This window comes from Mustela putorius, unplaced genomic scaffold (genome assembly GCF_011764305.1).
Source record: "Mustela putorius furo isolate JIRA1106 unplaced genomic scaffold, ASM1176430v1.1 tig00000127_pilon_pilon_pilon, whole genome shotgun sequence".
Taxonomy (NCBI): domain Eukaryota; kingdom Metazoa; phylum Chordata; class Mammalia; order Carnivora; family Mustelidae; genus Mustela; species Mustela putorius.
This window is the reverse complement of record NW_025421288.1, coordinates 16,423,973-16,440,675: the sequence shown is the minus strand read 5'-3', so window position 1 is coordinate 16,440,675 and position 16,703 is coordinate 16,423,973. Positions and strand designations below refer to the sequence as shown.

The window sequence follows — 16,703 nt, the reverse complement described above, 5'->3', positions numbered from 1 at the left end:
TTGTTTGGTAAATTTTGGGCTTTAGGTTTACTTAGTGAAAGCATTTATATACAGACCAAAGTTCTCTATTTAGACCAAATTTTATTGTGAATTTCATACTTACACCCTTCACGTTTTAGTGGTTTGGTATCTTTGGTGAGTTGTGATGGGCTCCTGTACTCTCTGTTTCCAAAGTTGGGGTCACAGAACACATTACTGTCGGTTGATTAGTTCAGCATGGAAACAAGAAGAAATCATTAACCAGCATGTTATTCCAGAAGAATGACCAGGGGCCGTAATTCTGAAAATCCAGGAGCTTTTATCGAAGCCTCTCCACAGAGTGCGTTCTTTGCTACTTACTGGGCACAAATTGTAGCTCGTTTTTGGGCAGTGGTTTTGGGCTAGTCCAGGTTATTCATTAGCTCGCAGAGCCCTAAGTTCACTGTGGGTCGGATTGCCTGCTCAGCAGCTGCCTGACCTGCTGCGTTTAGATAGAGACACACAGGGTGGCCGAGACCAGAATGTCTTCACCGTGGAGCAGGTCAAGCCGGTGAGGCTCGTCGCCGTAGTCCAGTTACTCTCGTCGACAAATTTTCCCTTCGGAAATTGGTTTTTGAAGTCGGGGCGGGCAGTAAACCTCTCCCATCCTGAAAGCTAATGCTTCATCTGAAAAGAGGTTTTGCTAGATTTGCTCCCAGCAGTGTGGGGTGGCTTGGTTGCTCTTGGTGTCCTCTGCCTGGAGAGAGGTACAGAATGAGTGAGCAGGACCTAGCCTTTGCCAGGGAAGCCCTTGCCCAACCCCGGTGGACAGGTTGCTCTGCGATGTCCTCACGTCACAGACAATGGTGAATTGATGGTGCACCGTGGAAGGGGCCTCCTGCCTGGGCATTTGGTAAATTTAGGACATCTTGTTGGTTTGAATGTGTTAACCCTTATATGGATTATCGGTCACTTGCAGTCATACTAGATTTCCTTATTTTTTATTTTTTAACTTTTTTTAAAAAGATTTTATTTTTAAGAGAAATCACAAGTAGATGGAGAGGCAGGCAGAGAGAGAGAGGAGGAAGCAGGCTCCCTGCTGAGCAGAGAGCGCGATGCGGGGCTCGATCCCAGGACCCTGAGATCATGACCTGAGCCGAAGGCAGTGGCTTAACCCACTGAGCCACCCAGGCGCCCCTATTTTTTAATTTTTTAAAAAAGATTTTATTTATTTGACCCACAGAGATCACAAGTAGGCAGAGAGGCAGGCAGAGGGAGAGGGAAGCAGGCTCCCCGCTGAGCAGAGAGCCCGATGCGGGGCTCGATCCCAGGACCCTGAGATCATGACCTGAGCCGAAGGCAGAGGCTTGACCCTCTGCGCCATCCAGGTGCCCCTAGATTTCCTTTAAAACTTACCTTAGACCGGCACGTTCGAGCCCAGTGCAGCAGGTGCAATTCCCCTTTGGCGTTTTCAGGGTTGATGCTTGGGGATGGCCTTGGTCAGTGGAGTCCGAGCCGCCCCGTGTCCAGTTAAGGGCTCCACCTGTGGGCTGTGTTGTGAGGGCTGGTGCTCCTTGGCCTCCATGGTGGTGTCTCTGTGTGAGATGGTGGCCCTGGGCCATAGTCTGGGCCCAGCCCAGTGATTTGGGTGGTCTGGCCTAAACCTGAGCCCAGGGAGGCTCCCGCACTGGGCCCTCCACTGAGGTGTCTGTGCAGCATCTTGTGAGTTCCCCTCTTGCTGGGAGTCCCTGCGTGGGCTGATGGGCTCCTCCCCTCGAGAGGGAACCCCACTCATCCTGCCCAGCCTCCTTTGTCTCTGTTGGTCGCCAGCCAGCCCTGTGGCAGGGTGTGTGTGTGTGTGTGTGCGCGCGCCTGTGCAAGGCTGTTGAGGTTGGGGAGGATCGGGTGGGGGCAGGGACAGGAAGTGCCTGGGAGACTGAGGTCACTGTGGCAGCAGGCGTGAGGGGCACCCCACCCTGTTCGGAGAGGTCGGGGGTGTCTTGAGGCTGCCATCCTCACTGCTTAGTTGGAAGGGGGAGGGGGAGGGGACGCGGCTGCAGAGCACTCAGGGTGGGGGGAGAAGGGCATGGCTAGGGGTTCCAGAGAATCTCTGTGGGTCCCCCTTACGGGAGCGTGATGCACAGTGCGCGGGACCTCGTGCGCAGGCCGCGCTGGAGGCGTGGATGGCCCCCTCCGCCCGTGGAAGAGACTCGGGTTTCGTGCAGGGGCAGCTGTGGTCAGATGCACCCGAGGACCCAGCAGGGCAGCGTCCAGCTTCGGCGTGAACATCCCTGCACGTGGGTCCACTGCCTCATAGGCAGTCTGCTCTTCTGTTCTCTTCGTTGTGCAGGAAAACAGGAGGCGTCCCGGGAAACCGGGGCCTGGAGGTTCACGAGTTATGCTAAGGGGAACACCCTCGTCACTTCCACCGGGGTGATGGCCCCAGAGGCCCTTCCACGTGCCCTTTCCCATTCACCTCCCCAAAACCTACTGCCATCGTTGGGTACCTCTGCACCCCTCACGGGTCTCCCACACGGGTGCCCCTGAACGCTGTGCTTCGGTCTTGCGCGCTCCTAAACATTTCCTGTTCTTCAGTATTTCCGTCCGCGTTCCTTTTCCTCACAGCAGGCTGTTGAAGACCCAGGACGCGTAAGGGGCGTTACGTTGGGAACCCCTAGTGGGGTCCCCCGTGCTCTTGGCCGTCTGGCAGCTGGGGACGGAGGCCAGATCACATGTAGCTGACACCTTGGCCAGACTCGAGGTGCTGCCCTGCCGTTCCGGGGGGCCCGTGCTGTGTCTGCTGACGCCCGTGACCTAGCCGCTGTGCGCCTCCCTGCTCTGTCCCAGGCAGTCCTTTGGGAGGACGCCCGATGGTGGTCGGCCCGTGCCTTCCATGGACGTGTTGGGATGCTTGGACCGAGAGCCCCTTCCCTTCCTGAGCGGCTGCCCGGGGGCGCTTCATGTGGAAGAGGCACGACAGCTGCTTGGCTCTTTCTTCCAGTGCCTAGTTTCCAAGTTAATTTGTTCCTTAATATCCTCAGCTAATGAGGTGCTTTTTTTTTTAAATAAAATTTTGAACTCACGGATTTAATTGTTCTTGTGAATTTTGGCCACGGCACTTTTTATCCTTTTGGAAGCTCGGGCTGTCCCCCCTTTGGCTCATGGCGTCTCTCCGCTGGGTGCCGAGTGTTCCCGACGTGGCCCTGGTGGTGTGCGCGCTTTGAGAGTCCTCGTCAAGTCCAGGTTGCCGTGGGCCTCGCCCAGTCGTGGGTTCGGCAGTTTTGCCGGGAAGCCTGGCTTCTTGTGCACCAGTGTGACATGGTGCTCCCGGAGCACAGCCTGGAGGTGGGGGTGCGCTCGGCCACCGACATCGTCTTGTTCTGAGCCTCCTGTGAGGACAGCTGGAGGGGACACACGTGCGCATCTTGAGGGGAAAATGCCTCACGAGGCCCTTGTGGACTCTAGCTCAGGTCGGAACAGCCGGGCTTTTCTCCTGAAGCTCGTCCACCCCAGGATCTCGAGGACGCTGGGGGTGCCTGGGTAGGCTATGTCCTGATCGCTCGTGAGTGACCTTCATGCTGTTGCAGCACGACAGGCTCTGAGCCCGCCACCGTCAGTGTGGTGACCGGGCCACCTGGCCCAGTGCCGCTCCTGGCCCGCCCGGCCGCGGCCGCGCTCACGTTCGCGCCGCCGCCTGCGTGTTTTCCCCTTTCCTCACCGCCGTGCGGCTCCGTGGCTGTCCCCGGGAGCCTCGGTGCCCGCTCGCTGCCATGGACTGTCGCGGGGGGCCTGCGGCACGCCCATGGCGCTCTGGACCCTCGCCCTCGGTCAGGTTTGCGCCGGGCGCGCGGGGGGCTGGCTGTGCTGGATGGAGAGTCCCGGTCGCACGTTTCCTTGCGCGGGGCTCGGCCGTCACGTTTGCTTCTGTGGCGGGGCTCGGCCAGACTCCGAGTGTCTTCGATTTTCCTTCTCGCGTGAGCTGCTTGCGCTTCTTCGGTGTTCAGAGGACTTTCCCTTTGCAGTCGGGCGCTGTCATGAAAGTAGGTGTCGGTTCGTGTTATTTGGGGTCAGGACGCCCAGGTACAGGTGTGGAGGTTTCGGGGAGGCCGTGGGGTGACAGCTGCCGTCTGCCCTGCTGCCGCGCTGGCCCTTCCCTTCGGGGCTCTGCTGGCCCCAGGGTGGGTCTCGCTCCGCTGCGGCGTTCGCGACTTTTGTCTTGAGTCCTTCGTTGCGGCCTTCGTTGCTGCGCCGGGCGCGTCCGCGTCTTCTCCTGCCGAGACCTCTGTCACCTGTGCTCGCATCGCTGCCGCGCTCGTCTTCGTTTCCGGAGTGCGCACTTCTGATTTACTTGACGTCTGTTCCCGGATGCCTGAATTTTTCTAGTGGACTGTGTTTTCTTCGTGTCTCTCCGCATGCTTTGAAGGAGAGGGCTCTGCTTTTGCTTGCTTCTGGCCGGGGGCCTTCCCGGGGCCCTTTCCTTGTTCCTGGGGCTGCTGGTCTGCTCCCGCGGCCTCTGCTCTGACGTCCGCTCCCGTGGGAGGTGAGCCCGGTACTGGCTGTGGCTGACGCGTATGTGAGGGCAGTTTTCTGAGCGGATGGCGGGGGCCAGGGTCGGTGCGGGGGGGCTTTTCCGCAGCGCTCCCCGGCTGCGGCCTCGGCGACCGCTTTCGCAGGTTCCGGGCTTGCCCTGCTTCCCGGGGCCTTCCCCGACCCTCCGCTCGTCTGCTGCTCGGCGGGACTCGGAGCAGGCCCCGGTGTGCGCGCGGCGGGCGGCGGCTCAGCTCCCCTGGGCCCCAGGCTCAGCCTTCGGAGCTCGCGCCGGTCCGCTTCGGGCCTCCCTCCCTCCGGTCCGGCGGGCCGGCCGCTCTCTTCTCTCCGACCTCGGCGGACGAGCTGCGCGGAGGCCTGTGGCCTTGGGGGTTTTCCCGGGGAGGGAGTGCGCTGCCGGGTGACGGCAGCTGCCCCCGAGCAGCGAGTCGGGCCTTGCGCGCTGGCTCTCCGGCCCCCCGCGTGTGCGCCCATGCCCGTGCCCCTGTCCAGGGACGCCTCGCCGCCGGCCATGGCGGGACAGCAGCGCGTGGTCCTGTGTTTGCCGGGAAGCGGCCGCTGCGAGGAAGCTCTGGTGCGAGGCCGCCGCCGCAGCCGCCGCCTGGCTCGCTTGTGTTTTTGTGTCTGTCCTGGTGGTAACGCCTCTCGCTTCACGCGCTTCTAGTTTGATTTAACGCTTTCCAGTCCCGGCTAAGACCTGTGGCTCCTATGACAGCTGGTCCCGCTCATTTAACGTCACTTCTAACCCCGAGCTCCGCTCCGGACCGACCCCTTACGGCTGCACAGCACAGGTTCCTGCCCCTCCGGCTCTCCGGCCCTGTAGGGCCGCGTAGGTGCGGCCGGGCGGAAGTGGATTCCTGTACGCCGGTGAGAAGCGCGCGTGCACAAGGGGTCACGGGTGCGCACTCGCGGGTGCACACTCACACCCAGACACACATCCGCGCTCGCACACAGGCACGCTCGGCCGCACACGCCTGCACAGCGGTTTGCCGTGGGTCAAGCTGCCTGTCGTCAGCAGGGGCCGCCGGGGCGCTGTGGCCATGGCCACCTGCTCCAGGTCGGGAAAGCGGGGTTCGGCAGAGATAACCCTGTGTAAGCAACAGGTGGCCCTTGACCTGCCGCCCTGGGCCGTTAAAGCCCACTGCTCTCACCTGTTCCCTGTCCCTTCCCCGACCCTTCAGGGAGCCTTTGGCTGCTCCTTCTGTTACTCCCGCGACCAGCTCTGGCCTGCGTGACATCAGGGCCAGTGCCGGTGCCTGCCTGCGCCCCTCGCTCCCCAGAGCCGGCCGCCGTGCGTGTTCTGTTAAAGGTCTCCTGCCCTCCCCCTGCCTGGAACAGTGACTCCCCAAGCGCAGGAAGTGTCGTTTTTTTTTTTTTAAAGATTTTATTTATTTATTTGACAGACAGAGATCACAAGTAGGCAGAGAGGCAGGCAGAGAGAGAGAGGAGGAAGCAGGCTTCCCACCGAGCAGAGAGCCCGATGCGGGGCTCGATCCCAGGACCCTGGGATCATGACCTGAGCCAAAGTCGTAGGCTCAACCCACTGAGGCACCCAGGTGCCCCAGGAAGTGTCGTTTTAACCTACCTCTTGGCACTCAGATGGCACCTGGTGAGTGAGCCGGCCACATGGCCCTGTCTTGACCAGCTGCTCTGCCGGGGCTTTCTAGGGCCCTGTGTTTTAGCGAGTTGGTAGTAAAAGAAGAATGATGTTCTGGGAGTGTCCCGGACAGGAGGAGGTCGCTTTGCTGGAGGAGGTGACGTAAGTTCCGCGAGGGCTGAGCATGTGGAGAGCGTTTCTGGAGGACACGGATGCGCCCTGTGTCTGGACAGCTGTAGAGCGCGTGGGGCTGGCGGTGCTCGGGGGGGCTGCTCTGGAGGCCTTTGCTCCCCCTGCGAATGCGGTGGCAGTGCAAGGACTAGCCCGGAGACGGTGCTCCAGAGGGAACCTCGTCCTGCTCCCACGCAGTCGGGGGTTTACGGAGATGTGCTCTCGTCTCCAACTCTCTGTGTCCCGTGGGAGGAATCCTTTCTTGGACTTTTACAGTACTTGTCACCTGTGTAGCCCTAGAAGGTCTCCCACGCTCTCTAGGCCTCCCTTTCCACACTTGGCCACGGCGGAGTGAACCCGAGCGTGGCCAGATGGCCGTTCTTCCTCGGACACGCGCCACGCGCAGACGTCGTGGGGTTGGGTCCGGTGCAGCGTCTGGGGCTGTCAGGCATGTGGCGTGCTCTCCGTCTCCTTTACACGTGGTGCGGGAAACTTCCAGATCTCATCCCAGATGGTAGAAGTGCATTTACCAGACTTCGTAGGTTGGTGCATTTCGTAGAGAAAATTAGAAGCATATTATAGTTAAAACTTCATACTTTTAAAAATTGCCTGTGGCTGTAACAGTCAATTTTAGGAATAAACTTTCAGCTGATAATGACTCACTGTGGAAAGTGTTTAGCAGGTGTTTGAGTACTCTCGGTTCCAGAACTGTGGCAAAAGGTAGGATTGAAAATGGCGCTGTAGAGCCCTCCTGTCCTGTCCTGCTGTGGCTGCTTTCCTGTGTGGTGCTTTTACAGACTTGCCCTGTTTTGACCCGGGGGCCCTGTGTGAGGCCCCAGCTTCTGTCCCAAGCACTTCCCTGCTGGTTTCGGCTGCTGGGAGATTGCTTCTTTCCTTGCCTCCTAGAAGCACTGGTTCTGCCTTTGATTCTGACGTGTTGGTCTTGTCAGGGGACAGATGTTTGCATAGAAATCACTTAAAGTAAAAATGCATTTGTGTTCTCTTTTTTTAGGTAAAAGTAAAGAAGCAGAAATAAAGAGAATAAACAAGGAACTGGCAAACATTAGATCAAAATTTAAAGGTAAGTATGTTCAATCTTTTTCATAAAAAGGGCTTTTTTTTTTTTCAAGATTTTATTTACTTATTTGACTGACGGAAATCACAAGTAGGCAGAGAGGCAGGCAGAGAGAGAGGAGGAAGCAGGCTCCCTGCTGAGCAGAGAGCCCGATGCGGGACTCGATCCCAGGACCCTGGGATCATGACCTGCGCCGAAGGCAGAGGCTTTAACCCACTGAGCCATCCAGGCGCCCCAAATAAAGTCTTTAAAAAAAAAAGAAATCTGCTTAAAAGATTTTAGTTTTTTATTTATGAGACAGAAAGAGTGAGTGAGTGAGTGAGTGTGAGGGGCAGAGGGAGAGGGAGAGACTGTCACGCAGATTCCCTGCTGAGTGCGGAGCCCGATGCTGGGCGGTGCAGCCCTGAGATCAGGACCTGAGTGAGATCAAAGGGTCCGACGGTCAGCTGACTGGGCCAGCCCGGGCCGCAGGAGTAAGATGTGTTTGAAGTCAAGCCGTTGGTTGCTGTTGACGTAGACAGCTCATGTGGAATTGACCAGGTCGGGCGGCCCCTCGCTGGACACAGCCTTGTCCCTGACCCGGTTCAGGTGGAGGTCTCAAAGAGAGGCGCCCCCGGAGGCTGCTCGTGGGTTTGGGGTGCAGGTAATCAGCAGCTCCCATACGGAAGCCCGTTTGGCTTTGTGGATGAGGAGTGGACGTGACCTCACCCTCTCAGTAGACCGCCACTTTCCCTGAGAAAAGACCCCCATTTTGAAGAACTGTCAGGCATAGGATTTTAGTCTTGACTGGAGAGCCTTGGTTGGAAGCCTTTGCTTTTTCTGGGTTTGAGATCCAGTTCAAGCGTTCGCGCAGCCCGGAATTAGCAAGAGGAGGAGAGGGCTAGGCCTGAGTCCAAGAGCTGGAGGGGTGGGTGGCAGGCGGAATTTCTAGGAATGGATGGCTTTTCAGGACTCGAGAATGGATATCCTGTGTCATTAAGTGATGCAGAAACCAGTGGAATTGGGTATTTCTCTGTTGAGTGCTCGGGAAAGTATTGTTTTCTTTTCCTTTTTTTTTTCTTTCATCCGCTGCTTTATTTCAGGGCTTGTGGCTGACAGCGCTCCCCGACCTAGCCCCCCTCTGCTACAGAAGTAACTGAACTTGCAAAGGGGTTGTTCTGGCTACAGGATGTGGCTCGGAATCTCAGCCCACAGGCCTTGGAAGTCAGGGGAGGAGGGAGGGCAGTCCAGGTCCAACAGGCAAGTGCAGGTGAGGCAGCCTTGCCCTTGCCCAGAGTGTTGGGACACTGGCTCTGAGGAGAAGCAAGCATGTTCACGGCTTTCTTGGCCAATGACGGTCTTCAGGGCCCTGGGGGACCCAGCAGCGCACCCCTCCTCCAGTCCGTGCCCGCAGGCACACTGCCATGCTTGCGGCTGTACACACTCACACTCACACTCACATCCACTCCGTACACGTGGAGGGCTCTGAAGGTCTGGATCCAGACCCCGGACCCTGGAATGTCTCTGGACTGGCAGGCGGCGGGACAGGCCCACGGCAGGTGGCGCGGCCAGGGTTGTGGGTCCTCTGCATTGCTGTCGACTGGCTGCCGCCCGGGCACCTATCCAGTCACGGTACGTGCCCCTGCTTCCGACAGATCCGTGATAGGCATCTGGGATGCCCCTGGGCGCACAGTGCGAGAGATGACTCCCGTGTTGCAGGTGCGGTCCTTTTCTTACGGCAGAAGACTTGCTGGGCTTGCAGAAGGGGCAGGTGGACTGGGTCTCTGGAGCGCGGGCCGTCCTTTGGGGGCGGCTTCTATTCGGAATTCCTGCACCCTTGTCTTTTCTCCTCCTTGTGACGGCCTTGTTTCATGTTTTCGTATTTTTAACTGGGCCTGAAACTCCTGAAACTGTGTGTGAGGTTCGCTTTTGCATATATGTACGCACACATTGGAATATATGTGTGTGTGTGCGCGCGCGCATGCATTTTGGGAGTCTGTAACTTTTATTGCTCAGATGTTTTTAGAAAAAAATTTTTTTTAAAGATTTTATTTATTTATTTTACAGACGGAGATCACAAGTAGGCAGAGAGGCAGGCAGAGAGAGGGGAAAGCAGGCTCCCCGCTGAGCAGAGAGCCCGATGCGGGACTCGATCCCAGAACCCTGAGATCATGACCTGAGCTGAAGGCAGAGAATTAACCCACTGAGCCACCCAGGCGCCCCTAGAAATTTGTTTTTGTTAAGATTTTATTTCTTTGGATTCATCGTGAAATTGAGAAGAAGGTACAGAAATTTGCCGCATGCCCCTGCCGCCACATGCGCTCCCCGTTACCGACACCCCACCGGGCTGGCGCATTTGCTGCAGCTGATGAACCTACATGGACACATCGTCATTGTCATTGTCTTCTTTTTTTTTTTTTTTTAGATTTTATTTATTTATTTGTCAGAGAGAGAGGGAACACAAGCAGGGGGAGAGGGAGAAGCAGACTCCCCACTGAGCAGGCAGCCTGACACGGGGCTGGATCCCAGAACCCTGGGATCATGACCCGAGCCACCCGTGCACCGCTAGACCCAGAGTCCACAGCTGACTCGCGGTGTGTGTTCTGTGGTTCTGCACGAAGGGGTGATGGTATGTAACCACCATCATGGCGTCAGGCAGGTACTTTCACTGCCCTGAAAATCTTTTGTGCTCTGCCTGTTCCTCCGTTCCTTCCCCTCAAACCCTGGCCGCCACTCGTCTTTTACCGTCTCCGTAGTTTTGCCTTTCCCGGAAGCTCAGGACGCCGCCTTTCAGACCGGCCTCCTCCCCGCTGCCAGGTGCCCGCAAGCTCCTTCCCACGGCTTCACGGCTCCTTTCTCTTTGTCACGGATGCACAGGCCAGGGTCAGCCTGGCCACCTGCTGAAGGACACCTCGGCGGCTTCCAAGCTGGGTCGGTTACGGAAGTCGCGGCACGAGCTGTAGACAAAGCTGCCGCGAGCACGCCCGGGCGGGTTTTGTGTGGACGTCAGCTCCCGGCCCCTTCGGTGGAGACCAGGGGGCGTGACCGCCGGATCGCGCGGTGACAGTGCGTGTCCTTGGGTGAGAAGCCGGCAGACGGTTTCCCAGGGTGGCCGCTCCACCGTGCGTCCCACCAGCCACACAGATGAGCCGGTCTCTGGTGCCGCCCGTGGGCTGGCTTTGGGCCGTCCCGGCAGGTGCGCACAGGGAGCGCACGACTGTTGTGAGGATTTTATTTATGTATTTATTGGGGGGAGGGGGTCTCACTTTCGTTTTAATCTGCGTTTCCCTGATGGCGTGTGTTGTGCGCTCGTTTGCCGTCTGTGGGTCTTCTCGGGGGAGGACTTGTGGCTTTCATTGTCTCTCCAAGGGCCAGCACGTGGTGGTCCAGAGTGAGGGCGCTCTGCCCGCCTGCAGATGTCTTCCTGCTCCGATGCTGGTCGCGTCACGTACCCTGTGTCTGCTCAGCTGCGACGTGTGGTGTTGATGACCTTCTCGGGCCGGTTCTCTGTGAAGCAGGTGCTGAGGTGGGCTTGGAGGACACAGGATTTCGGAGAGAGGAGGGCCCGTGAGAACTGAGGGAGGGAGAGGGCTGGAGGCAGGCGGAGGAGCCCGTGGAGCCGCTGGCCTGTTCGCGAGCTTCGTGGTGCAGCTTGCTGTGAGAGGCGCCTGCATTGGGTGGGATCGGCTGGGCGCTTGTTGCATCCGCTTGCTCAGCCGAGGAAGGCAGCCCCGGACAGGACTGACCCTGCCGCTAACCACACTCCGCAGCTCCGGTCCTTAACTGAAGGAGGGTCTGCGTCCGCTGCACAGGCTACATCTACGTTTGGAGATCCGTAAAAATCGCTGCATAGAAAGTGAATGCCTAATAGGCGTTAATCGTGTTGTCATTGAGAAAGAGTTCACGGCCCTTCGGATGGTCAGCCTTCAGATTCTTGGTGTAAATGTTTTGGGAGCGAACAAGGCATCTGTTGTTTCTTCGGTCTTGGTGCCTGCCTGAGCCAAGCTGTCCTAGATGGGAAAGAGCTTCCCTCTCCTCTGTGGAGCAGTTGGCATTGCTGCATGTGTGTGCCCTGACCGGTGACAGAGACGAGAAGACCGACCTTGGTCTTCAGGAGCGCGCACCCCGGGGCGTGTGCTGCAGTTAGGGCTGATGAGCAAAGTCAGGTCTGCGCCATCTGGGAGAAACGGAGTGCACGTCACTAACGGAGACATACACGTGCGTCTCAGTTTTCTAGTAGCCACATTTAAAAGAGAAGCAGATGGAACTAATTCTGGGGGCACCTCGCTGGTTCGGTCAGAAGAGCACGTGACTCTTGACGTGGGGCTGTGTGTTTGTGCCCCATGCTGGGTGCAGACGTTACTAAAAAACAAAAAACCAAAACTTAAAGAAACCTACTTTTAATTTACTCAGTCTAGTATGCCTAAAATGTTGTTGCAGTGTGTGGTCAACAGAAAAAGGTCTCTCTTCCTATAAAGAGGTATCCTACATGTTTTCCATGCGAGTCTTTGGACTCTGGTTATGCTCAGAGCACACTCGGTTCAGACCGGCCACGCTTCGGGGGCTCAGCAGCCGTGTGTGGCCGGAAGCCACTTGCCGGACGGTGCAGACGTCAGCCATGTCTTCTGCGGAAAACAGAAAGACACAATCGTACACAGAACTTTGAAAGTCTAACAGAGTGACAAGAAGAAAGGGGGGGGCTTCCCGAGGCTGCTCTAGGAAGACGTCGTGTCCACAGAAGCGAGGACAGCCCTGAGCTGTTTGTGCCTTGAGAGCGGCTGCTGACCCTGAAGAGCGAGCCGCGAGACATTTTGGTCTCCGTGAGGGTTGAGGCGCGCTACCTCTCAGCGTGCTGTTGCCTCCCCGGGGACACGGCCACACCGGGAGGCTGCCGTGACCACCGGGAGCCGGTGCGCTGCTGCCGTCTGGCGGGCAGAGGTCTGGGAGGCTCCTCGCTGTCCTACCACGCCCAGGACAGATGCAGCGGGCGGCCGTGGGCAGTCCTGCTCCAGGAGAGGATCAAAGCCTGGAACCCCCCCAGAAGGGGAGGGTCTGCCACGTTACACTGAGACTCTCAGAGGCAAGGTCCTCAGGGCAGGGGCGGACTGTCGTGGACGTGCAGCGGGCCTTCGGGCCCCCGAGTGTCCCACAGAACCTCAGACTTCACACCGGCTTCGGGTGAGGAGACGACCCCTGCAGGAGGGCACACGTGAATCCTAGACCCGACTTCTCACGCAGCATGTCCGGTATGTGGTCGCTGTGACCAGCGCGTCACGACAGCACGAGCAAGAAGCAGAGGCGGAATTACCGGGAGTCTGAGACCGGATTTCAGATCACAGTACCGAAGTCCGTCTACCATTTTTCAAGAAAAGGTGTGCTTGAACTTTTGAGCAGGAGACTTCTGGTGGGAAAGGGGACGTGGCGAATCGTGGTAGGACCAGACGGACCTTCCAGAACCGAGGCCTGCAGTAACCAGAAAGAAGGACTCAGGGTCTCAAACAGCACCCGTGCTTGCGGCGGGGTTCGTGCTCTGAGTGACAGGCGAGAACCAAACCCGTCCCAGGTACGGGAGCCCGGATGCGGCGCAGACGGGGGCAGACGGAGGCCGCAGAGAGGGGCCGCTGAGAGGGTCTGGGAGGCGTCATTGGTGTCCCAGGAGGAAAGGGGGGTGTACAGCTTTAAGATCGTGGGAAGTCGTGTGTGTGAGGAGCGAGGGTCTGCGGTCCCCTTGACGAGGATGGAGGAAGCCCTCAGGCCAGCACCGGTGAGGCTTTGCCGCCATCATTTGTTTCTCCTGAATCCTTTGAAATCCAATTCCTAATTCTGCCTTTCTAGATTTTATGCATTGACAGTTTATTTTTCTGACTTCAAAAGATTGTTAGATATTTTCAATATTTTAATAAATTTGTGTATCTTTTAAAAAATGCATAAAACTTACCGTACTGTAGTGAAACGTGTGCGTAGACACGTTACTGTGGGATTGCAGGCGCGCAGCGTCGGGTGGTCCAGGCAGTAGCCAGGCGGGGGGTGCCCTGTGCTGCCAGGCGGTGGTGCGCATGGCGGACTGCCCGACGGCCGCGTGCTCACCAACCAGCTGGAGGCTGTGCCCTGCCAGCGTGTCTTCTAAGAATGAAGTTGAAATGGACCTTTTTCAGACAAAAATGGAGCCCACGAAATTCTGGAGGATGTGTTTTGGGCCGGAAGCAAATAGTCCCGGAGGACAGGCCGGAGGGGCGGAAGAGAGGGAAGGAGTGGCAGATGCGCACGGAAACGGAGGCGATCTTTGTGCAGGAGACCTCCTTGGGGAGTTACGAATACGTGTGCAATGAAGCACTTGCCAGCAAACAAAAGGTGATGAAACGTGACTGTCCCAGGAACACTAGGAAGTTGCATCTCTGATCCCAAACCTTGTCTTCAAGAGAGCTGGAGGCCGATGGCTTCACCGGGGAGCTCTGCTGCAGGGGAAAGGTGTGGGGCTTGGGCGTGTGACATGGCCCACGGGCTGTAGACAGTGTCTGTGTGCCACTTCCAAACCTAAGCTCGTGGCCACTCGCCCCTTGGGGGTCTTCCCGTCGCCTCCTTGAGAAGAACGTGCTTTGGGGCTGCTGTGCGAAGAGAAGGGAGGCATCTGCACAGGCCTAGATCTGCGCTGACTGGAGGCCGCCCCTGCTGATGCTCATTAGCAAGAAGTTGGTGCTTGTCACCTAAGCCCCTGAGTTTTGGGGTGGAATGGGGTAGTTCTGTGCTGGGAGCCGGCGTGCTGTCTTGAACCCACTGGGAAACGGCTGCTGACTTAGCGTTGACAAGGACACGGTGATGGCGCGTCTCTGCTCGGCTGCAGTCTACCAGATGGTAGACGCTACCGGAGTGGCCGCTGGGTGGCCCTTAAGTTCTAGGGGTGCACGTGTGAATAAAGAAGTGCCCACAAAGACCTCAGGTTACTGTGGGTGTGGCGGGACTGAACTAACCACGGCTTTCCGTGGGGAGCGTGACGCTCACGGTGAGGCTGCAGCGCGCCGGGGGCTCGGCGCGGGTCTGGCATCGCCTGTGCTCGTCTCCCCGGTGCGCTCGACCGTCGGCTTCACGAGACCTTCACGCACAATACAATGTCCTCAATGTGCACTTCGGATTCTGGAAGCTACGTGTATTCCTGCCGCCGCCGGCATGCGCGGGCAGATCGTTTCCAGCACGGCGAGGGTTTGCCTGCGTCCCGTGGCTCTCAGCCGCCTTCCTCAGCCCCCGCAGCCACAGGCCGCCACAGGCCACGGGAGCGTCGCTGTTTCTGGAAAGGTCCTGCGGAAAGAGCCCTGAAGGGGGTCTCTGAGGGCCACGGTGCCACCAGGGGGCGCTCTCGCTGCGTGCGTGCGTGCGTGTGCGTGTGTGTGCGCGCGCGTGCGTGCGTGTGTGCGTGTGTGTGTGTGTGTGTGTGTGTGCGTGCGCGCGGCCAGCCGCTCCCCACCGCCCCTGGACTCGCCTGCCCTTGGCCCGGCGCCCGGGTTGCCACCGGCTCCGCGGTCCTGCTTCAGCTCCGTGTTGGCCCCTGGGGAGGGGGCTGTAGAGAAGCTGGGGGGCCCCAGGGGCACAGACTGGACCCTGAGCCTCAGTCAGACGCGGTGCGGTGCGTGGCCGGCCTTCCCGCCGCCTCTGTCCTCTGGTCCGGGCCGCGGGCTGCGCCCTTTCCGGCAGGAGAGTGCGATTTCGGGGTGAGAAAGTCCTGGCCTAGAGGCGGTTCTCGCCCGTGCTAAAACCAACATTTGGAGGACCCCTAGACCGGTCTGGTGAGGAGAGTGGAACCACAGTGGGTTAGAGGGACGGTCACCTGGGGGAAGTCCTGAGCTCTCCTCAAGGTGACGCAGGAGGGAGTGTGGCCCCTTGGGCTGGAGGAGAGTCCCCCGGAGGACAGAGTTGAAGGCCCCTCCTTGGAGCAAGGGGGTCCCTCCCTGGAGAGCAGAGAAGGTCGCTGGTTTGGCCTGGCCGGGGCCAGGCTGTCAGGAGCGCAGAGGGGGACACTGTCCTCAGGCAGCTGAGTGTCCTGGGCCTGCACAGGGAATCCGGATGCCGGCGTGGGCACCGGGGTCGCACCGAGGGGCTGGGTGCACGTTACGGGCAGGGTGGGGCCTCGGAGGGGCCTCGGAGCTCCTCCTGTCCTCACTGCAAACTGTGGGAGGCCCATCGGGCAGCCGTGTCCCTCGGAGGCTTTCTGCCGAGACAGCCATGATGGAGAGGTCTGCAGAGCTCTTTTTTTTTTTTAAGATTTTATTTATTTTAGAGAGAAAGAACAAGCTTGGGCATTGGAGGGTGGAGCAGAGGGCAGACGGACAGGGACAGGCTGAGTGCAGAGCCTGGCATGGGGCTCAGTCCCCTGGCCCTGGGATCACGTCCCTTGAGATCACGATCTGAGCCAAACCAATAGTCAGACGCTCGAGGGACTGAGCCATGCAGGCGACCCTCCCCGCCCCGCTGCTCTTGTGTGATTTCCGTGGGTGGGTGATTTGTCCTAAAACTGAAGTGAAACGGGGGTCACCTAGAGCACTGCTTACCTGCCTATGTTAATAAACTTACTTGAAAGACTGACTTTTATGTATAAGTTGGGGCTCTGTTAGGTGGAGGGAGGCCCCCCGGGGCCTGGCCTGCCCCGCCCCGGGCTGTCTTGGGAGGGAGCTCTTGCTGCCAGAGATTCCGGCTTCTGTTTTGGGTTCTGACGCGCACCGTCCGGTCTAGAAACATCACTGGCACTCAGCACTGTGCCGTGCGTGTGGCAGGCGCCTGCCTCTCTGGGGCAGCCCCCGCGCCCTCTGCTGTCTGGTTCTGGCTGAGGACTTCCCCGCTCTCCCCGCCCTCCCCACCTGTTCCGTAGGCGACAAGGCTCTCGATGGCTATAGTAAAAAAAAATACGTCTGCAAGTTGCTCTTCATCTTTCTGCTGGGCCATGACATTGACTTTGGGCACATGGAGGCCGTGAACCTGCTGAGCTCCAACAGATACACGGAGAAGCAGATCGTGAGTGTTGCTGAAGGGGCGCAGGGCTGGGGTGGGGCCGGCAGAGAAGACTGGTGAGGTGGCTCCAGGGCCTCCCTCTCCAGGAAGCCGTCCTGCCGATGGAAGGGGCTCTTTCCCTGTGGGACACTCTTCTGGTGAGGTGGCCATTTCTTCTTTCTTTTTTTTATTTGAAATATTTTATTTACTTACTTGCCAGAGAGAGGGAGAGCACGAGCTGGGGAGCAGGGGGCGGAGGGGGAAGCAGGCTCCCCGCCGAGCAGGGAGCCCCGATGATCCCAGGTCCCTGGGATCCTGACCTGAGCCGAAGGCAGAGGTTAACCAGCTGAGCCACCCAGGCGCCCCAAGGTGGCCATTTGTTTTCTAGTTCTTTCCTTC

At 58.5% G+C, this 16,703-nt stretch overlaps 1 protein-coding gene and 1 pseudogene across 11 annotated transcripts in view; both read left to right on the top strand.

Annotated features, from left to right (window-relative positions):
* Positions 1-16,703, top strand: part of AP2A2 (adaptor related protein complex 2 subunit alpha 2) — a 75,624-nt gene that overhangs the window by 27,854 nt on the left and 31,067 nt on the right. For 4 of the 11 annotated variants that reach the window (XR_006602521.1, XM_045066803.1, XM_045066800.1 and 1 more), the window contains exons 2-4: positions 6,899-6,994; positions 7,287-7,355; positions 16,186-16,328. Coding sequence is in view for 10 of the 11 variants with exons in the window: in XM_045066803.1 (XP_044922738.1) it covers positions 6,899-6,994; positions 7,287-7,355; positions 16,186-16,328 (308 nt within the window). In the remaining variant the exon portion in view is untranslated. Of the gene's footprint in view, positions 1-4,347; positions 4,499-5,339; positions 5,374-6,018; positions 6,817-6,898; positions 6,995-7,286; positions 7,356-16,185; positions 16,329-16,703 lie in introns of those variants that run through there. The other 7 variants (XM_045066810.1, XM_045066807.1, XM_045066812.1 and 4 more) reach the window with 4 other exon arrangements.
* Positions 13,022-13,121, top strand: LOC123388739 (annotated as a pseudogene).